Source organism: Eriocheir sinensis, chromosome 36, assembly GCF_024679095.1.
Source record: "Eriocheir sinensis breed Jianghai 21 chromosome 36, ASM2467909v1, whole genome shotgun sequence".
Classification (NCBI taxonomy): Eukaryota; Metazoa; Arthropoda; class Malacostraca; order Decapoda; family Varunidae; genus Eriocheir; species Eriocheir sinensis.
In genome coordinates, this window is record NC_066544.1 from 6,866,496 (window position 1) to 6,885,383 (window position 18,888).

Here is an 18,888-nt window from a genome sequence, read left to right on the forward strand (position 1 = left end):
AGAAAGAGAAGGAAACAGGAACAGGAAAAGGAAGGAAATGAGACAAAACAGAAGGAAGAATACATAATTGTGTAAGCAGAAGGAAAAAAGAAAGAAGATCATGTGATAGAAGAGAAGGAGGGAGGAAATGTAAAGGGGAAGGGAACATGTTTGAACAGAAGGATGTATTATTGTGTAAAGGGTGGGAAAGGGAAGGGAAAGGGCTGAAAGGGAAGGGGAATGAGAGTGGCCTGAGAGAAGGAAGGTGGCGGGGTGGAAAGGGAGGGTGTGTGGAGCAATCTATGGTGGAGATAACGGAGATAAGGAGGTTATGTTCCGAAGGTACACAGAGAGAGAGAGAGAGAGAGAGAGAGGAAATGCCTTTTTTTATCTCTTAAGTGAGGTAAAAATAATATGTGGACAGTTTTATGAGTATTGTGATGAAATGAGAGACAAGGATGATGATAATGATGATGATGATGGTGATGATATTGATGATGGTGGTGATGATGATAATGATGATGATGATGGTGGTGATGATGATAATGATGATGGTGATGATAGTGATGATGGTGGTGATGATGATAATGATGATGGTGATGATAGTGATGATGATGATGGTAATGATAATGAGGATGATGATGGTGATGATAGTGATGATGGTGGTGATGATAATGATGATGATGATGATGATAAGAAGGAGGAGAAGGATGTTATTATGATATCCTTACTTTTATTACAATTATTTTTTTTATCATTAAAACTACTACTACCACTACTACTACTACTACTACTACTACTACTACTACTGTTACTACTACCACTACTACTACTACTACTGTTTCATTATTTTTTTTTTTTTGTTGTTGTTGTTCTTTACTGACATACTTTTTTTTTCTTCTTTCAGGTGCAAAATGAGGCTGTACCTGTGATTACGAGGGTCCCTGGCAAGCCCCCCCTTCTCTCTCTCTCTCTCTCTCTCTCTCTCTCTCTCTCTCTCTCTCTCTAATCACAATCTCATCTAACTTTTGATACATCCCATGCGCTCTCTTTATCCCTACCTCGCCCTCCCGCCCTTTCTCTCCCTCGCGAAACTATACCACTTTCCCGCCAGTCCTCCCGGGCCCTTTATCTCCCTCCCGCCCTCCTCTCCCTGAATCTCTTGTACCTTCCTCCCTCCATTTCTTTGTTTGCTTCTCGCCCTCTCTCTCCCTCCCTCCATTCCTTATACACTTATCCCTACATATCTTAACACTTTCCCTTCCTCCGTCCATCCATAACTCCTCCTCTTCCTCCTCCTCCTATCCTTGCATACCTGTCTGCCCATCCCTCTCTCCTTACCTGTGTTTCCTGTCAATCAGCGTTCCCACCTGTCCTCCTTCCTCGTCCTTCCTCCTCCTTAGCTCCTCTTCTTTACATCCTTTCATCCTTCTTTACATCCTTAAACTCTTCACCTTCTTCCTGCTTTCCTTCCTGCCACTCCTTCTTTACCTTTCTCCTTAACCACTTCTTTATATCTTCACTTCCTTCCACCTCTCTTCCTCCTTACCCCCCTACCCCTCCGTCCTCCCGTCCCGCCACTCCGTCACCGCCTCTGTCAGCGCCTCCGTCAGCGCCATGGAGGCCAACGCAGGGGTGGACATGGAGGACTATTGGAACGAGGTGCTGACTTACCGCCGTCGCTCCACGCACTCCACCTCCTGCCAGTCCGAGGAGGAGGGACGCAGCCATGACGGTACGCGGGGACTGGCTTAGGGGACTGCCGTGTGTTAGGGAGGAGGAGGTAGATCAAAGGGAGAGCACTGTAAAAAAAAAAAAAGAATCTACTTCACAAATCTAACATGTCGCTTCGTAAAAAAAAAAAAAAAATCGCTACTCCCACAAAGCAAAAAAACAATCATTCATCTCGGTATTTCACCAAGAAAGATAAAAGATCGTTTGAAAAAAGTGATCAGTTTATACAACGGGAGTCTTGGTTCTCCTCTCATGTTCTTACCTATATATAAAAAAAATCGCTACTCCCACAAAGCAAAAAAAAAAAAAAAAGTCATTCATCTCGGTATTTCAGCAAGAAAGATAAAAGATTGTTTGAAAAAAGTGATCAGTTTATACAACAGGAGTCTTGGTTCTCCCCTCATGTTTTTACCTATTTGTAGTTTGCAGGATTTTTTTTTTTTTTTTACAGCAGAGGAGACTGTGCAAGGGCGTAAAAAAACAATAATGAAAAAAAAGCCCGCTCCTATAATAGTTACCCGCATTTTTTCACTTTTTATTATATCTTTCCTTAACTTTATCGATACACTTTAAACAAACATTTTGCACACACGAGTTCATTTGGCAAGTTATTCAGTTCATCAGTTGTTCAGTTAAGATATCTGAATTTTCTTGTATCCCCTCCCTTCTTCATCTCCCCCCCCTCGCCCCTCCCTTACTCACATGCCCTCACTCACGCCTCCCCTTAACTTTCCCTCACTCATCTCTCCTTCCTCCCTTCATCATTACCCCCCTTCACCCCTCCCTCATCGCCCCCCTCAATCCCTCCCTCAATCCCTCCCTCATCGCCCCCCTCAATCCCTCCCTCATCTCCCCCCTCAGTCCCTCCCTCATCGCCCCCCTCAATCCCTCCCTCATCGCCTCCCTCAATCCCTCCCTCCCTCACTCACCCTACCTCACCCCGCAGAGGAGCTTGAGTCAGACGAACACTTCCTGGAGGGCCTCGGCATCCCCATCAAGGAGGACTCGGAGCTTTCGGAGGACAACGTCACCCTCAGCAAGTTCCTGGGCACGCTGAACCCCCGCCAGGTAAGACAGGTGGCCCGGGGGCTGAATACGGGGACTGGGTTTACCTGGTGACTAGGTATTGTGTCATCTATACCTGGGGGGTGTGTCAGGGGGAGAAAGTGTGTGTGTGTGTGTGTGTGTGTGTGTGTGTGTGTGTGTGTGTGTGTGTGTGTGTGTGTGAAGTAAAAAATGAAGCATGACTCGTTGATTGATGTGAAACGTTCGTGTTTGAAGTGTTCTTATATTTTGTCTTTTTTGTGTTTTTTGTTTCTTGTTGCACTTATTCCTGTCTTCTGTTTTTGCTTTGTCTTCCTGTTCTTCTTCTTGTTCTTGTTCTTGTTTTATTTTTTCTTGTTCTTGTTTTATTTTTCTTGTTCTTGCTTTTGTTCTTCTTCTTCCTCTACCTCCTCCTCCTGACCACCTCTAACCCCCCTCCCTCCCCCCCCACGCAGGAGGAGGCCTTGAAGCGTCGTGTCCGCACCGTCAACGCCACCATCAGGAGGAAGAAGCAGCGCCAGAAGCCGGACATCAGGAGCTTCTTCAACAATGCGGACGTACGTAAGGAGGGGGGGAGGAAGGGAGTCAGGGAGGGAAGGAGAGATGGGGAGGGGGAAGAAGAGAGGAAGGGGGGTTAGGAGGCAGGGTGGAAGGGAGGAAAGGAGGGGGTAAGGCTAGGAAGGAAGGAGGGTGGGAGGAAAGAAGAAAGGGAGGGAGGGGGGAGGGAAGGAGGGGGGGAGGGGGAAGAAGAGAGGAAGGGGGGTTAGGAGGCAGGGTGGAAGGAAGGGAGGAAAGGAGGGGGAAAGGCTAGGAAGAAAGGAGGGTGGAGGAAAGAAGAAAGGGAGGGAGGGGGGATGGAAAAGAAGGAAGGGAGCAAGTGAGGGAGAAAGGAAGGAAGGGGGGTTAAGTAGAGTGAGGGTCAGACGTGAATAAAAAGAAAGAAAGGGAGAAAAAAATAAAAGGATACTAACTTACAAAGGGTCGTGTTGTAAAACATTTCGCCCCCCAAGAACACATATTTGACAAGACTTTCGTAGGAGTTGTGGGCATTTCCAGGAGTAGTTTTATGACCCTGGTGGTAGTTTGACCCTTCCTCTGTACCGTGAACCTAAAGAAACACTCATTAGCCCAAGAACACATATTTGACAAGACTTTCGTAGGAGTTGTGGGCATTTCCAGGAGTAGTTTTATGACCCTGGTGGTAGTTTGACCCTTCCTCTGTACCATGAACCTAAAGAAACACTCATTAGCCCAAGAACACATATTTGACAAGACTTTCGTAAGAGTTGTGGGCATTTCCAGGAGTAGTTTTATGACCCTGGTGGTAGTTTGACCCTTCCTCTGTACCGTGAACTTAAAGAAACACTCAATAGAACTCGACTGACCCCCTTCTTGATCTTTCGAAATAGCCAAAGTGTCTTATAATGCCGACCTTATAGGAAAGAGATACGGAGGAAAGAAAAAGGAAAGGAAAGGCGTGGCATCTAAAGGAGAGGACAGGAGAGAATAGGAAACAAGGAGGAAAGCGGAAGGACATCATGCCCCTACCCACACTCAACATCCTTCATTCCTCCACCCATACCATGCCTCCACCCACGCATCACCTCCACTCACACCCACACCCTCCAATCCTCATCACCTCTTCCCATCAACAATTCATCACTCCACCCGCATACAAACCCACACCCTTTACCTTGCCCCTATCCACACCAATACCCTTCATCCACTAATACCAGTACCCTTCCTCCCCTAAACCAATGCCCCTCTAATACCCTTTCAGTACCCTCCCTTCCCGACCATACCAATACCTTCACCAATTCCCTCCTCCACTCACACCCTTCCTTCACACCAATACCTTCTTCCACCTACATCAATACCCTCCCTCCACTCACACCCTTCCTCCACTCTCACTTACCCTTCCAATACCCTTACTCCACACACCATCTCTCCACTCACACCGAAAACCCTCCCTCTTTCTCCACTTACACCCATACCCATCCTCCCTCACTAAGACCCCCTCCAGTACCCTCCCTCCGCCCCTTCCCTCAACCCCTTCCTTCACCCATTCCAATACCTTCCCCCACCCGCATCCTTCCTCCTCCCCTTACTCCACTCACCCCTTTCCTAACCCACACCAATACCTTCCTCTGCCAACACCCTCCCTCCACCTCTTCCTCCACTCACCGCCTCCCTCCGCCCACAGAACTCCTCCACGGGCACACGCAGCCGCAGCGCCACCCCGGACTCCCTGGACTCCGTGTCGCCCCCCAGGACCCCGCCCGACCCGCACCCCAAGTCGTGGGTGGACCCGTACCTGAGTCGTTCCCGGGGCTCCCTGGACTCCGGCAACCACTCGCTCGTCACTTCCCCCTCCATCCCCGGCCCCACGCCCCCCTTCCTCCCCGACCCACCGCCGCCCCCGCCCTCAGCCCCCCACCACGCCCACCACCATCACCTCCATCACCATGTCCACGCCCCACGCCCACATGCTGTCGCCGGCAGAAGACACACGCCCCCTAGTGACACGCCCTCCAGGTTTGTTGTTGTTGTTGTTGTTGGTGTTGCTGTTGTTGTTTTTCTGTATCCTTTTTTTATCTTTCTTTTTTTTTTTTGTTTTTTCCCATTACATTTTTCCTTCTCAGTGTTTTATATATACCTGTTTTTTGCTACTGCTCCTTCTTCTCCTTCCCTTTTTCCTCCTCCTCCTCCTCCTCCTCCTCCTCCTTCTCCTCCTCCTCATCTTCGTCCTCCGTCTCCCCATCCATTCGTCCTCTGCCTTTGTTCAAGTGCGGCGTAATATCTCAGTGTCATCGCCGATTCATATCACACACACACACACACACACACACACACACACACACACACACACACATAACCCCACCCCCCTACACATACACACATCACCCCCTTCCCCACATACAATCAACCCCTCACCCCTACACACACACACAGGAACACACTCCTCCCCTCCCCCCCCCACACACACTCCTCCCCTCCCTTCACAACCCCTCCACTTACACACACACAACCTCCCCCCCTCCCCCCCCCCCGCACACACAGACGCACCCTTACCCTTCCCCACACACATTTGCAATCCCCATCACCACCACCACCTCACTAACACCCCCTTCACCCATCACGCAGGAATCAGTGGCTGGATGACCCTTCCCCCCACCTGTACCGCGCGCCCTCCCTCGACACCCTGCCCAAGGTCGCCCTGGGGCCATCCAAGGGCAAGGAGCTGCGTCGCCAGAGGTCCTACGCGCGGGACCTCGCCAGGGACGTCAAGAACTTCCACTCCTCGAAGCAGGGCGCCTATGAGTTCTTCGGGAAGTCCTCCGGTGACGACCACGGTGAGGGGGGGAGGAGAGAGAGAGAGAGAGAGAGAGAGAGAGAGAGAGAGATAAAAGACAAAGAGAAAAAAAAAAGTTAAAAGGAAAGGAAGAAAGAGAAGAGGGAAGAACGAAAATTATAAAGTAAGAAAAATAGGAAAAAGAAGGCACAAGAAACTATAGTGTGTGTTTGATTTTTTTTTTCGTTATGTAAACATTAACAAAACAAGAAATAGCTCTCACTCTGATAACATTTTAACTCCTTAAGGTCTGTCTGTTTGTTAGTCTGCCTTTGTGTGTTTGCCAGGCTGTCAATGTGTATATGTTTGTCTTTTTTTTTTGTGTTTAAGTGTACTTGTGTGTGTGTCTGTCTGTGTGTACCTGTGTCTGTCTGTGTGTACCTGTGTCTGTGTGTACTCTTCTGTTTGTCTTCCTGTCTGTATGTACCTGTGTCTGTGTGTACTCTTCTGTTTGTCTTCCTGTCTGTATGTACCTGTGTCTGTGTGTACTCTTCTGTTTGTCTTCTTGTCTGTATGTCTGTACCTGTGTCGTTTACTTGTGTCTATCTGTTTCTCTGTCTGTCCGTGTGTCTGTGTGTCCGTGCCCTCACCACCTGCCCGCCGTGCGTTACAGAGGTGCAGGTGCTCAACTACCGCTACATCGGCTCGGTCTACATCCCCCACGCCAGGTGCAAGGAGAAGGACAAGCGACCCCCGCTCGAACCCCGCCCACGCCAGGACGCGGAGGTGGCCAACGTGAGTAACAGGAGGAGGAGGAGGAGGAGGAGGAGGAGGTGTTAGTAACTTTGATTATTCCAGAGTGTAAGATTTAAAATAATGGTTAATAGCAGGAATAATAGTGTTTTTTGTCGTTATTGTTATTATAGTAGTAGTAGACAATCCACAGTTCTTTTCTAACAAAATAGTGTCGTTGTTGTTGTTGTTGTTGTTGTAGCAGTAGTAGGCCTTCACTTACACCAACAATATGCATAAAAAAAAAAACGCAACACCTTTCCCCTACACAATACACATATCCTTAATCCCACTCTTCTTCTTCCCATTCAGGAGTCACGGCGAGGCTCAGGCGTGGAGCTGCGCAAGTCCCACTCCGTCTACCACCAACGGGAGGCGCTGCGGGAGGAGAGGGAGAACAGGCCGCTGCGCACCGACCGGGATAACAGACAGCGCTCCACCTCCACCACCGACCTTGGCTTCAGGGTGGGCAAGCAGGACCCCGACGAGGAGTATCCGGTGAGTGGCAGGAAGAGAGGACGATGAAGGTACGAGGAGGAGAGGAAGGGCAGAATGAGGAGGGGTAGAAGGGTGGGGGAGGAAAGGTTGGATGTGAAGAGAATGGAGAAAGGGAAGGACGAGAAGCAAAGGTGGAGAGAAAGAAGAGAAGAGTAAACGAAAAGAAAATAAAGAAAGATGTATAACAGAAGAATGTAAAGAGAATGGAGAAAGAACAGGAAGAGAAAAAAGGTTGTAGAATGTGAAGAGAGTGGAGAAAGGGCAGGACGAGAAGCAAAGGTGTAGGATGTTAAGAAGGTGGAGAGAAAGAAGAGAAGAGTAAACGAAAAGAAAATAAAGAAATATGTTTAACAGAAGAATGTAAAGAGAATGGAGAGAGAATAGGCAGAGAAGAAAAGCTGTAGAATGTGAAGAGAGTGGAGAAAGGGCAGGAAAAAGAGGGAAGGTGGAGGATGTGAAGAAAGTGTGGAAAGGGCAGGAAGAGAAGGAATGATGTAGGATGGAAAGATATGGAGAAGGAGCACTCACTCACTCACAAAGACATACAAGAAAAAAACGCTATTACCCAAACCTCCTTACTAAGCAACCTAACCTAACTTACTCTACCCACTCACTAACTCATATCTTTCACTCACAAAGACATACCAGCAAACACTATACTCCCAACCTACCTAATAACGAACGTAACCGAACCTCCTCACTCACTTCCTTCCCAACCTACCTAATAACGAACGTAACCTAACCTCCTCACTCACTCCCTTAACCTTACCTACTCTACCCACTCACTAACTCATCCCTTTCACTCACAAAGACATACCAGCAAACACTATACTCCCAGCCTACACAATAACCAACCTAACCTCCTCACTCACTCCCTTCCCAACCTACCTAATAACCAACGTAACCTCCTCACTCACTCCCTTCCCTCCCTCGTCCCTTCTGCAGGAGCTAATACTCGAGCCGGGGCGCTGCGGGCAGACACGGGTGGACTGGCTGGACGAGCCGGACCTGCAGCGGCTGACGTCCCTGGCGCTGCTGGAGCTGGACATCCTCTTCACGGAGCACCAAATCCACCACCGCTGGAGGAAGGTCAAGAAGCGGAAACACTCCAAGGAAGGTACGTGGAGGACTGGAGGGGGAGGACGGCATAGGGGTGACAGGGTAGGAGAGGGAGATGAAAGGGTGGAGGTGAGAGGGTAAGAGGAAGGGAGTTGACAGGGTAGAGGTGAGAATGTAAGAGGGAGTTGAAAGGGTGGAGGTGAGAATGTAAGAGGGAGTTGAAAGGGTGGAGGTGAGAGAGTAATAGCAAGGGAGGTGAAAAAGAGTGGAGTTGAAAATGAAAGAGGGAGTTGAGAGAGTAAGAAAGAGGTAGAAGAGTAGGGGAGGAAAGGATGGCTGGTGAGAGGGAATGAGGAAGGAAAGGAGAGGCTGTGAGCGTAAGAGAGTATATAAGAGCAAGGAAAAAGGGATAAAAGGATAAGGGAGATGGAGTAAGGGAGGATTGGAGTTGTAGGAGAGGAAACAACTGTAGGAAAATGGGTGGAGGAGAGAGTGAAGTAGAGAGAGGAAGGGAGGGATGGGAGTTGAAGGGAAAGGGTGTGATAGACATGCAGTGTTGACTCTATTTTTTCTTGTTTTTCTTGAGATAGGGAACAAGAAAAGATATATTATAAAAGTGGAGAAAAATAATATTCGCAAGAAGAATACTGTACTAACTCTATTTTTCATGTTCCTTCCTTCCTCCTCCTCCTCCTCCTACTCCTCCTCCTACTCCTTCTCCTCCTCCTCCGCGTGCAGAGAGCGGCGTGTTCGGGGCGGCCCTGGAGAGTCTGGTGCAGCGGGACTCCACCTTCCTGCCTGAGTCACCCCTCGAGGCCCAGGTCCCGCTCGTTTTCTATAAGGTGAGGCGACGCGACCCTTTCTCTATTCGAAGTGAATGACAACGCTAAATATACTTCACATCATTTTTTTTTTTTTTTTCGTTCCTATTTTCAACATGAACAGCAGAAGAATAGATAAGTGTGAGGAATAAAGTCTATGTGTTGATTGCCTCGTCTATACATCTGGCCATTCTTTTGTTAATATGAGAGGGAAAATTAATGTAATGTAGGTATCTATGAAAAATATGCGGAATATACAGTACCCTCTTTGTGTTAATATATAAAGAATAAAAATGTATTATAGGAATGAGCAAGAAACAGAATATTATCAAAAACTCAACTGAACACACACACACACACACACACACACACACACACAAACACACACCTAATACATACACAACCATATATCGCTGAAAAGGAAGCAGAGTATTGTCAAAGCAACCTAATTCACGACTTGATTGATTGATTGATTGATGGTTTATTGTTGCAAGTATAAACAACAAAGGAGAAGGGAGGAGCATGCCATCCCAACCCCCAGGCAGTACAGAATGTAATTATACAACTAAGGATACATGTGGAAGTAGCACCAGGAAACTAAAAAGATACAATGGTAGGGGTTTGTCATTGAAAAAAAGAAGCAGAATAGTAAAAAATAAAAATAAGTAAAAAAAAAACTGAACACACACAAATACACACACGACTTGCTACTAATTCCTCGCCCCTTGTCTACACAGTTGGCGTGGCAGCTGGAGCGTCAGGGCCTGCTGCAGGAAGGCATCATGCGGGTGCCGGGACACAGGTGAGGCGGGGCTGGGTCAGGGATGCCGCGTTATCGTACTCAGAACCTCGTATTATTATTTTTTTACAACAAAGGAGACAACTCAAGGGCACAAAAAAGTAAACAGTAATTATTAAAAAAAAGCCCGCTACTCGCTGCTCAACTGGTTTCTGAGCCATAGCTATTGTCAAAAAACACCAATAATTAACCATTTTAACGATAACTAAATATGAAGGCAGTTATTGGGGTCGAGGAGGCAGTTTAGGTCGGAAATCAGCAAACAGGAAGCTGAGTACGACAATCTGGCAACGTTGGGCTGTGTTGGTCTTGTGTTGGTAGTGTGTTGGTTTCGTTGTCTTGTGTTCCTCATGTGTTGCCTTTTACTTACCTTGTTTCTGTCTTGCTTTTTGTGTTGATCTCGTGTTGGTTTTGTGGTATTCTCGTGTGTTCTGATTTTGTGTTCCTTGTGTGTTGCCTTTATCTTTCTCCTATGTTGATCTTAATGTCCTTTCATTATCTTCGTCTCTCATTGCCTTATCTTACCTTTCCTTGTCTCATGCATACACGAAAAAAAAAAATCCTGTTTTTCCTTCATTACCTTGTTATGCAAATCATAAATAAATCATCACCTGAATCGTTCCCACATGCTCGTTAATCCTTCAATTTCTTCTTACATCTTTCATTCATTCCTTTATTCACTCAGTCAATCCTTCCACTTTCTATTCTTACCTTCTATCCCACTTTTCTGAACTTAACCTCACTTAACCCTATCCGATCTGACGTTTTCAAATTTTCGCTCTCGTAACACCTAGCATCGTACTCATTTATCTGAACAACGATAACGCTCATGAACACTAAGTACTGGTACCGAATCAATAGTGTAAAACAATAATGAATAATGAGTGAAAAGAAGCTTGTGGAAAGTAAAAAAAAAAAGGGGGAGGGCTATAAAAAGTGAGGGGAGGCCAGATATGTACCCCCTCGGATCGAATAGGGTTAACACTCATCCCTTTCCTTGGTCTCCTCTCAGGTCACAGACGGAGCAGCTGCGGCGCACGCTGGACACACACTTTTACAGCTGCCCCGCCACCGCTGACGCCGCCCTCCGGAACGCCACACCCAACGACATCGCGGCGCTCATCAAGACCTTCCTGAGGGAGCTGCCAGAGCCCCTCCTCACCCACGCCTACACGCCCGCCTTCTACAAGTGCCACCGTATGTTTGTTTTTGTTTGCGTTTGTGTTGTGCTGCATTGCTTTTTTATATTGTATCTATTATTATTACTATTAATATTATTACCCCTCAACATCAATATCATTATTTTTATTGCTCTCATTATAGCTAACGCTACTGCTACTACTACTACTACTACTACTACTACTACTACTACTACTACTACTATTATTATTGTTACTATTAAAACCATCAACACCAATGCAGCCGCTACTACTCTCACCAGTACCATCACCACCACCATTACCATCACCACTATTACTACTACTACTACTTCTACTACAACCACTATATGACTTCCACCCTCACCTCCACTACATCTACTACTACAACCCAATCCATTAATACTACCATCACCACCCCACACCCTCACCACACCTTCACCCCAACCCTCACCACGCCCCTTTACCACCACCCTCTACACGCCCTTCACCACGCCCCCTCATCACACCCCTTCACCATACCCTAACTCTCAACCCCACAACCTCACCTCTCCCCTTCACCAGGCATCCCGGACATCGGTGAGCGCGTGCTGGCCCTCACCATGCTCGTGCTGCTGCTGCCCACGCCCCACCGCGACACGCTGCACGCCCTCCTGGAGCTGTGCGCGCGCGTGGTCACCTTCCAGTCCTCCAATAAGATGTCCCTGTACAACGTGGCCATGATCGTGGCGCCCAACATCTTCTTCCCGCCCAGCCCGCGGCCCAAGCTGAACCTGCGCTCCGAGGACAAGGAACAGCAGCTCAACCACGAGGCGAGTCACTACAGAGATTATTTTGTTTATTTTCCTCTTTTTTTTCGCGTCAGAGGAAGCAGTCAAGGGCAGAATAAAGGCAATGAAAAAAAAATACAGTGAAGATAGTTAGTTGATGGTAGTTATTTCTTTTGGGGGTATCTCAGATTGATGGTTTTTTTTCTTCTTCTGTAAATAGTTTTAGAATTATGAAATGTTGGTTAGTTATCGTGAACGTTATTTATGTTAGTGATGCAATTACCTGAGTTAGTTGTTAGCGATGTATTTCGCGTATGCGTGCGTCTCCTGCATGGTTGAAAAGAAAACAAGACGTCACACACACACACACACACACACCATGGCCGCCAGTTCACGTGCCTCCCCCCCCAACCCACAGATGACGTACGCGAGCGTCACAACGCAACTCACGCAGATGCTCATCAAGTACCGCGAGGTGCTGTGGACGGTGCCGCAGCGCCTGGTGACACAGGTGCGGCGCCAATACCAGGCGGAGGCCCTCAAGTTGGTCAACACCACGCCCGTGAGTACCGACGGAGTGAAATAAAGAAAGTTTGTTGACAGAGAGGCCTGACGCGGGGATGTGATGAAATGTCAGGTTTTCATTTTCATTCTTAGGGCTCGTAAACAATCCACCAAAAATTATAAGTCATGTTCAGCATGCTCTACTTAACCCTAATAGTTTTACCCAGCACTGTTTCTCACCCCATTAGTCTTACTCACATGGGGCTTCGTGGCGCAGTGGTTAGCACACTCTGCTCACAACCGAGAGAGCCCGGGTTCGATTCCCGGGCGGAGTGGAAAAAATTGGGCGGCTTTTCCGATACCCTACGCCCCTGTCCACCCAGCAGAGAATGGGTACCAGGTATTAATCGGGGGTTGTGTCCCGTCTCCTGGGATCTGTTCCCTTCTCCTATAATTCCTTCCCCCTCTTGTCTCTCTCCGGCATATGACCACAGATGTTGCGCTGACTAAACGAAACTTTCCAACTTTCTAGTCTTACTCAGCACTTTATACCTCGCCCCATTATACCTTGTGCCCTCACACCTTACCACCCCCTCACTACCTTATCATCTTACCACCATCTTGTCACGTCACCACCACCACCTTACTAACACCTTAACATCACCTTACCCACCTTACTAACACCCTAACCTCACCTTACCACCTAACGACCATCTTACCACTCCTTTAGCAGCACCTTACCAAAACCTTACCACTACCTTACCATCTAACAACACCTTACCACTTCACCCCCCCCTCACCACTTCACCTCCTCTCCTCCACCACAGATGCGTCGGCTCCTGTCCCGCAAGAGCAAGGAGACGATTCAGCGGCCGATCGAGAACGAGGTGGACTACCAGGAGGGCATCTTGCGGGTGTCGGCGCCGCAGTTCAACAAGATCAACTACCCCGTCAAGCTCAACCCCCGCATGACCGCCGGCGACCTGCTCACCAAGTACGTGTGGGTGGCGCGAGGGTGTGGATGTTGCGTGTCTGTCTGTTTTCTCTATCTGTTTTCTCTATGTCTGTGTTTTGTCTGTCTCTGTCTGTTGGTGCTTCTGACTGTCTGCATCTTTGTCTTTGTAGCTCTGTCTTTGTCTTAATCTTTTTTTTTTCATTTTTTGTGTCTTTGTATGTCTGTGTTTCTGTCTGTCCGTCTTTCTCTTTAGCTCTTCTTTCTGTGTCTCTGTGTCTGTGTTTGTCTTTCTGTCTATCAATTATTACTTTTCCTCCTCCTCCCCCTCCAACTCCTCCTCCTCCTCCTCCTCCTCCTCCTCCTCCTCCTACTACTACTACTACTACTACTACTACTACTATTACTACTACCACTACTACTACTACTGCTACTATTACTACTACTACTACTACTAGAACATGATGATAAAAAACAGAGCCAATCCCATGACTGATAATGAAATGACCTGTATTAACTGAGAGAAAAGGAAAAAAAAACTACCACCGCCGCCACCGCCACCATAACCCCCCCCCCCGCCCCCCCTTCCCAGATTCATCGAGGAGCTCACACTACTGCCGGAGAACCCCAGGCGAGTGGAGGGGCGGAGGGAACAGCAGTACAAGCGGCCAAGCAGCGGCGGGGGCGGCTCTCCCCCGTCCAGCACCGCCCCACTCACTGCCCCCTCCCAGCCCCGCCACACCTCCCTGCCGGCCTCCTCCGCCCCCACCATCACCCCCCCGCTCCCCACCTCCCAGTACCTCGCCTGCCTCCTGAGTGGGTCCCTCAAGAATGCCCTTCAGCAGCACGCCCTTCACGAGCAAGGAGGGAATATTGGTAAGGCTTTATTTTTTGTTTCTTTATTATCTTTGAGTGTGATTTTTTTTATATATATTTGCAATGTGACAATCCATACTTCATTTTTTCACATTATCTTTCATTATGTTTTTCCTCACATTGATCATGCTATTGCTTTAATACTGTAATAATAATAAGACTTTGGTGGTAAGAGAGTCGGGTAGGACACATATCATTGGATTGCTTCAGATTCAACAAGGACATAGGCAAGAATCGATTTACCAACAGGGTGGTGGATGAGTGGCATTGGTTTGGCAGTCATATTGTGTGCCAGTATGATAGATACATGAAAAAAAAAAAGAAATTCATGGATAGTGAGGTTGGGTGGGGTTAGGTTCACAGGAGCTGCTTTGCCTCTTGCAGTCTCATTATGTTTTTGTTCATTAAATTGTATCTTTTGTTAGGTATTTTCTCTCTCTCTCTCTCTCTCTCTCTCTCTCTCTCTCTCTCTCTCTCTCTCTCTCTCTCTCTCTCTCTCTCTCTCTCTCTCTCTCTCTCTCTCTCTCTCTCTCTCTCTCTCTCTCTCTCTCTCTCTCCCCATTCACCCTGCACACCCGCCTCCTAACCATCTTTTCCCCCACAGGTAACCGGCGGCTGGACCCCAACGCCAAGCTGCTCGCGGTGTACCAGGACAACCCCAACGCGGAGTTCGCAGTCAAGTGCCACCACCTCGGGGGACTCGCGGGGAGGAGGAATTCATAGAGACAACCCGCTATGTCCTCCTCCTCCTCCTCCTCCTTCTTTTGTTTTTTATCTTACTGTAGTTTTCCTTTTATTCTGTTTCTGAGACGACTTTGTGTGTTTTGCCCATTCTCCCAGATATAGAGACAATTCACTATGTCCTCCTCCTCCTCTTCCTTCTTTTGTTCTTGATCTTATTCTGGTTTTCCTTTTATTCTGTTTCTGAGACGACTTTGTGTGTTTTGCTCATTCTCCCAGATATAGAGACAATTCACTATGTCCTCCTCCTCCTCCTCCTCCTCCTCCTCCTCTTCCTTCTCTTCCTCCTCCTCCTTTTGTTCTTGATCTTACTCTGGTTTTCCTTTTATTCTGTTTCTGAGATGACTTTTGTGTGTTTTGCTCATTCTCCCAGATATAGAGACAATTCACTATGTCCTCCTCTTCCCCCTGTTCTTCCTCCTGTTTTCCTTTTTTTTATGTTTCTGAGACGACTTTCTACTACTTCTACCACTCTTCTTTATTAATTTCTCGTATTTCTGTGCTTCCTCTTCCTCTTTCTCTTCCTACTGAGACGATTTAACGTGTCCCTCCTCCTCCTCCTCCTCCTCCTCCTCCTCCTCCTCCTCCTCCTTTTCCTTGTTTTCCTTCTCCTGAGACAGTTCAGCCTACCTCTTCGTCATTGTCGTCGTCCTGCTCTTCATAACACAGCCTTCTCGAGTGCCTTTTCTTCCTGTTTTTCATCTTCTTCCTCCTCCTCCTTCCGGTGGTGTTGAGGCTACCACTTCAAGGTCACAGCCAGGTGTTCAGGTTTTGCTTCAGGTGCTCAGCAGTTTGTGTGGATGCTGGTTTTTTTTTTCATAGTTTTTGTAAAGGGCCAGAGAATGTCAGTGACTGTTTTTTTTTTTTTTTGTGTGTGTGTGTGTTGGCAGGATGAGTCGTGGGCAGAAACTTTAATTAATGTCGAAGGAAGCTCTGAACAGAATCGTAAAGAACAAAGTGAAATGAAAAAGGAGACAAGGAATAGAATGTCACTCCTGTACAAACCGATGGAGTTTCTCGACACCCTGACTCGTTCCCAGACACTCTTCAAGCATTCCTCTCATACTGAAAGGTCCTAAGTTCATTCATTCCCCTCATACTGAAAGGTCCTAAGTTCATTCATTCCCCTCATACTGAGAGGTCCTAAGTTCATTCATTCCCCTCATACTGAAAGGTCCTAAGTTCATTCATTCCCCTCATACTGAAAGGTCCTAAGTTCATTCATTCCCCTCATACTGAAAGGTCCTAAGCTCATTCATTCCCCTCATACTGAAAGGTCCTAAACTCATTCATTCCCCTCATACTGAAAGGTCCTAAACTCATTCATTCCCCTCATACTCGAAAGATCTTAGGGCTGTTCATTCCCTTCATACTTATAAGCTCACTCATTCCCCTCATACTTGCTAGGTCTTAAACTCCCTCATTCCCTTCATACTTCATTCAGCCCCCTCATACTGAAAGACTCACTCATTCCCCTCATACTGAAAGGCTCACTCATTCCCCTCATACTGAAAGGCTCACTCATTCCCCTCATACTGAAAGGCTCACTCATTCCCCTCATACTCGAAAGGGCTTTGGCTCACTCATTCCACTCAGACCAGACAGAAACAGAGAAAAATCCGTTCTGGTGTGTGTGTGTGTGTGTGTGTGTGTGTGTGTGTGTGTGTGTGTACAGAGCTGCCATGTACTAGTATTCATACGAAGGGTCACATATCTTCCCACCCACCTCTTCATGGAGAAATAAATACATAAGTAAATATATACGTGTATGTAACTGTAATATAACGATGGTAGTACTACGTGTATATTTGTGTGTCTGTGTAGTACATGTGTGAAAGTTGTGTGTATGTGTGTGTGTGCGTGAGCCTTTACTATGGTGGCCGTTATTCTTCCTCCTTGTCCTGTGTTTTATGCTCCATACGAAAGAGTGAAGAAGTTTGTTGATGTCTTTTTTTTTTTGTGTGTGTGTGTGTATATGTGTGTCATCCTGGTGTGAGTAATGTTAAACACCTTTGTACTAAAAATAAATTGTAAATAATGAACTTACTCTGGTGTATGTGTGTGTGTGTGTGTGTGTGTGTGTGTGTGTGTGTGTGTGTGTGTGCGCGCGTGTGTGTGTGCGCGCTGTCTTGTTTTTCTGTGCATTACCTGTATATCCAGACCTTTGTGTGTGAACCGTCATTCAGGTATATTACTATTAGCTGCCGCTATTATTATTATTATTGTTATTATTATCATTATTATTATTATTATTATTATTATTATTATTATTATTATTATTATTATTATTATTATCATTATTATTCATTCATATGTAAAATGATTTTTTTTCCAGTGTGCGTGTTTTGTTTCCTGTATATAAGACAAAAACTACCTATGAAAATAAATATGAGTAACCAACTGTTATAAATCACTGTCCTCTCTTTTATGTGTGTGTGTGTGTGTGTGTGTGTGTGTGTGTGTGTGTGTGTGGGTGTTTGCTTCAAAATTCACGCCAATGAATGCTGAACACCTGGGAAATGTGATGTCACCAGTTTACTTTCTGATGTTGTTGGGTGAGGACATGCCAGGCGCCACCACCCGCCAGGACCCGTAGAGACCGCGGCGGGGCACTGCAGGCTGTGTCAGGGCTGGCCGGTAAGTCTCTGCTACAGTCCACAGGGTAGTACTAACGTGGTGCAGCGGTGCCGTGGGCAGTAAAGAGCGGCGGGCGGCGCGGCGTGGGTGCGAAGTTTTCTCCGTCGTCCCCGAGGCAGCCTGCGCAGTTGTGTTGGCCCTGCGTGTGGCGCCAGCGTGTGTGCCAGACGTGTGACGCTGCCTCATATGTCCCGAAAGTATTTGTGGTTTACAACTGTCATCACTTACATTGGACGTACTATAAAATATTGATCTTTACCGAGGAAAAATTTACAGAATTGACGCCCACTTAGTGAGAAACACCGCCGAGGGTTCGCTGCTTCACCCACTAAATGAAGCCATCCCGTTCTCACACTTCCCATTTTCTCTCATCCGGATAACCATTATAAATATTTCCCTTCACGTGTCCTATTGATCAAACTTAGGGCCATACTTTCGGAGGGGCAAGAGGGGCTGTAGCTCCCCTCAATGTTTTCTATATAGGACTCAAAATGCTCCTGCGGTTATTTAAAAAAAAAAAAAAATCCAAAACTCCACATGCTCGCTTCGCACGCCAGCCTCTCCCCACCCCCATGCCCCTTATATTGATTGGCCTCTGCAGTCTACCCCCCCCCGAGAAATCTGTCAAAATTACGGGCCTGCGGTGTATTGATATATACGATTATTTTTCTAAACCTGCCATGGGTAAGTGCTCCGTGGTGCGTTTTACGAGTGATTTGTTGGTGTGCGTGTGACCAAGATGCTGCGCCGTGTGTGCTTAACGCGTCTTCATGTTACGTCACAGTTTTGGGGAAGTCAAGGGAATGTTTTGCAGTTATATTTCCTTCCTTGTTTCACTGTTTCCCTACATGATACCCTCTCTCTCTCTCTCTCTCTCTCTCTCTCTCTCTCTCTCTCTCTCTCTCTCTCTCTCTCTCTCTCTCTCTCTCTCTCTCTCTCTTTCCTTTGTCTTTACCCCTTATCCTTCTTTCCTTCTCTCTATTCCCTTTTCTTATATGTCCCTTCTTTCCTTTTCTCCGTCTCCTCTCCTACCTATCCAACCTCCTATTATCTTCCGTATTCTTCTTTCCACCTCCTACATTTCTCTACCTTCTTTTTACTTCAGTTCTTTCACTTTTCTCCTTTTCCCTTTTTTTCTCAATCCTTTCTCTGTTTTCCCTCTCCTTCCCTCCTCTTCCCTTGAATCCTTCCATCCTTGTTGTTTACCTCCATTCCTTCTTCAATCTTCTCTTA

The 18,888-nt window shown here is 47.0% G+C and overlaps 1 protein-coding gene across 18 annotated transcripts; it reads left to right on the plus strand.

Moving 5' to 3' along the window:
* The first annotated feature begins 1,171 nt into the window (after positions 1 to 1,171).
* On the plus strand, positions 1,172 to 16,565 carry LOC127007672 (uncharacterized). 18 transcript variants are annotated; one of them, XR_007760374.1, is made up of 18 exons: positions 1,172 to 1,714; positions 2,660 to 2,781; positions 3,213 to 3,314; positions 4,961 to 5,292; positions 5,902 to 6,110; positions 6,723 to 6,844; positions 7,154 to 7,339; positions 8,285 to 8,456; positions 9,137 to 9,240; positions 9,957 to 10,021; positions 11,031 to 11,215; positions 11,740 to 11,987; positions 12,364 to 12,507; positions 13,277 to 13,443; positions 13,994 to 14,277; positions 14,882 to 16,124; positions 16,159 to 16,260; positions 16,295 to 16,565. XR_007760374.1 is itself a non-coding variant. In XM_050878880.1 (16 exons), exons 1-16 carry the CDS (start codon positions 1,597 to 1,599, stop codon positions 14,998 to 15,000), a joined length of 2,679 nt encoding a protein of 892 aa, XP_050734837.1. In that variant the 5' UTR covers positions 1,172 to 1,596; the 3' UTR covers positions 15,001 to 16,565. The 18 variants fall into 18 exon arrangements, 1 of the variants encoding a protein (XP_050734837.1); XR_007760376.1 differs by having other exon boundaries at positions 16,329 to 16,565; XR_007760373.1 differs by having other exon boundaries at positions 16,159 to 16,233; positions 16,269 to 16,565.
* The last annotated feature ends 2,323 nt before the right edge of the window (positions 16,566 to 18,888 follow it).

Coding starts and splice junctions, on each gene's coding strand:
- LOC127007672 (XM_050878880.1), top strand. CDS start 1,597: ATGGAGGCCAACGCAGGGGTGGACATGGAGGACTATTGGAACGAGGTG. Junction 3,315..4,960: donor GCTTCTTCAACAATGCGGAC/GTACGTAAGGAG, acceptor CTCCGCCCACAG/AACTCCTCCACGGGCACACG. Junction 5,293..5,901: donor CCTAGTGACACGCCCTCCAG/GTTTGTTGTTGT, acceptor CCCATCACGCAG/GAATCAGTGGCTGGATGACC.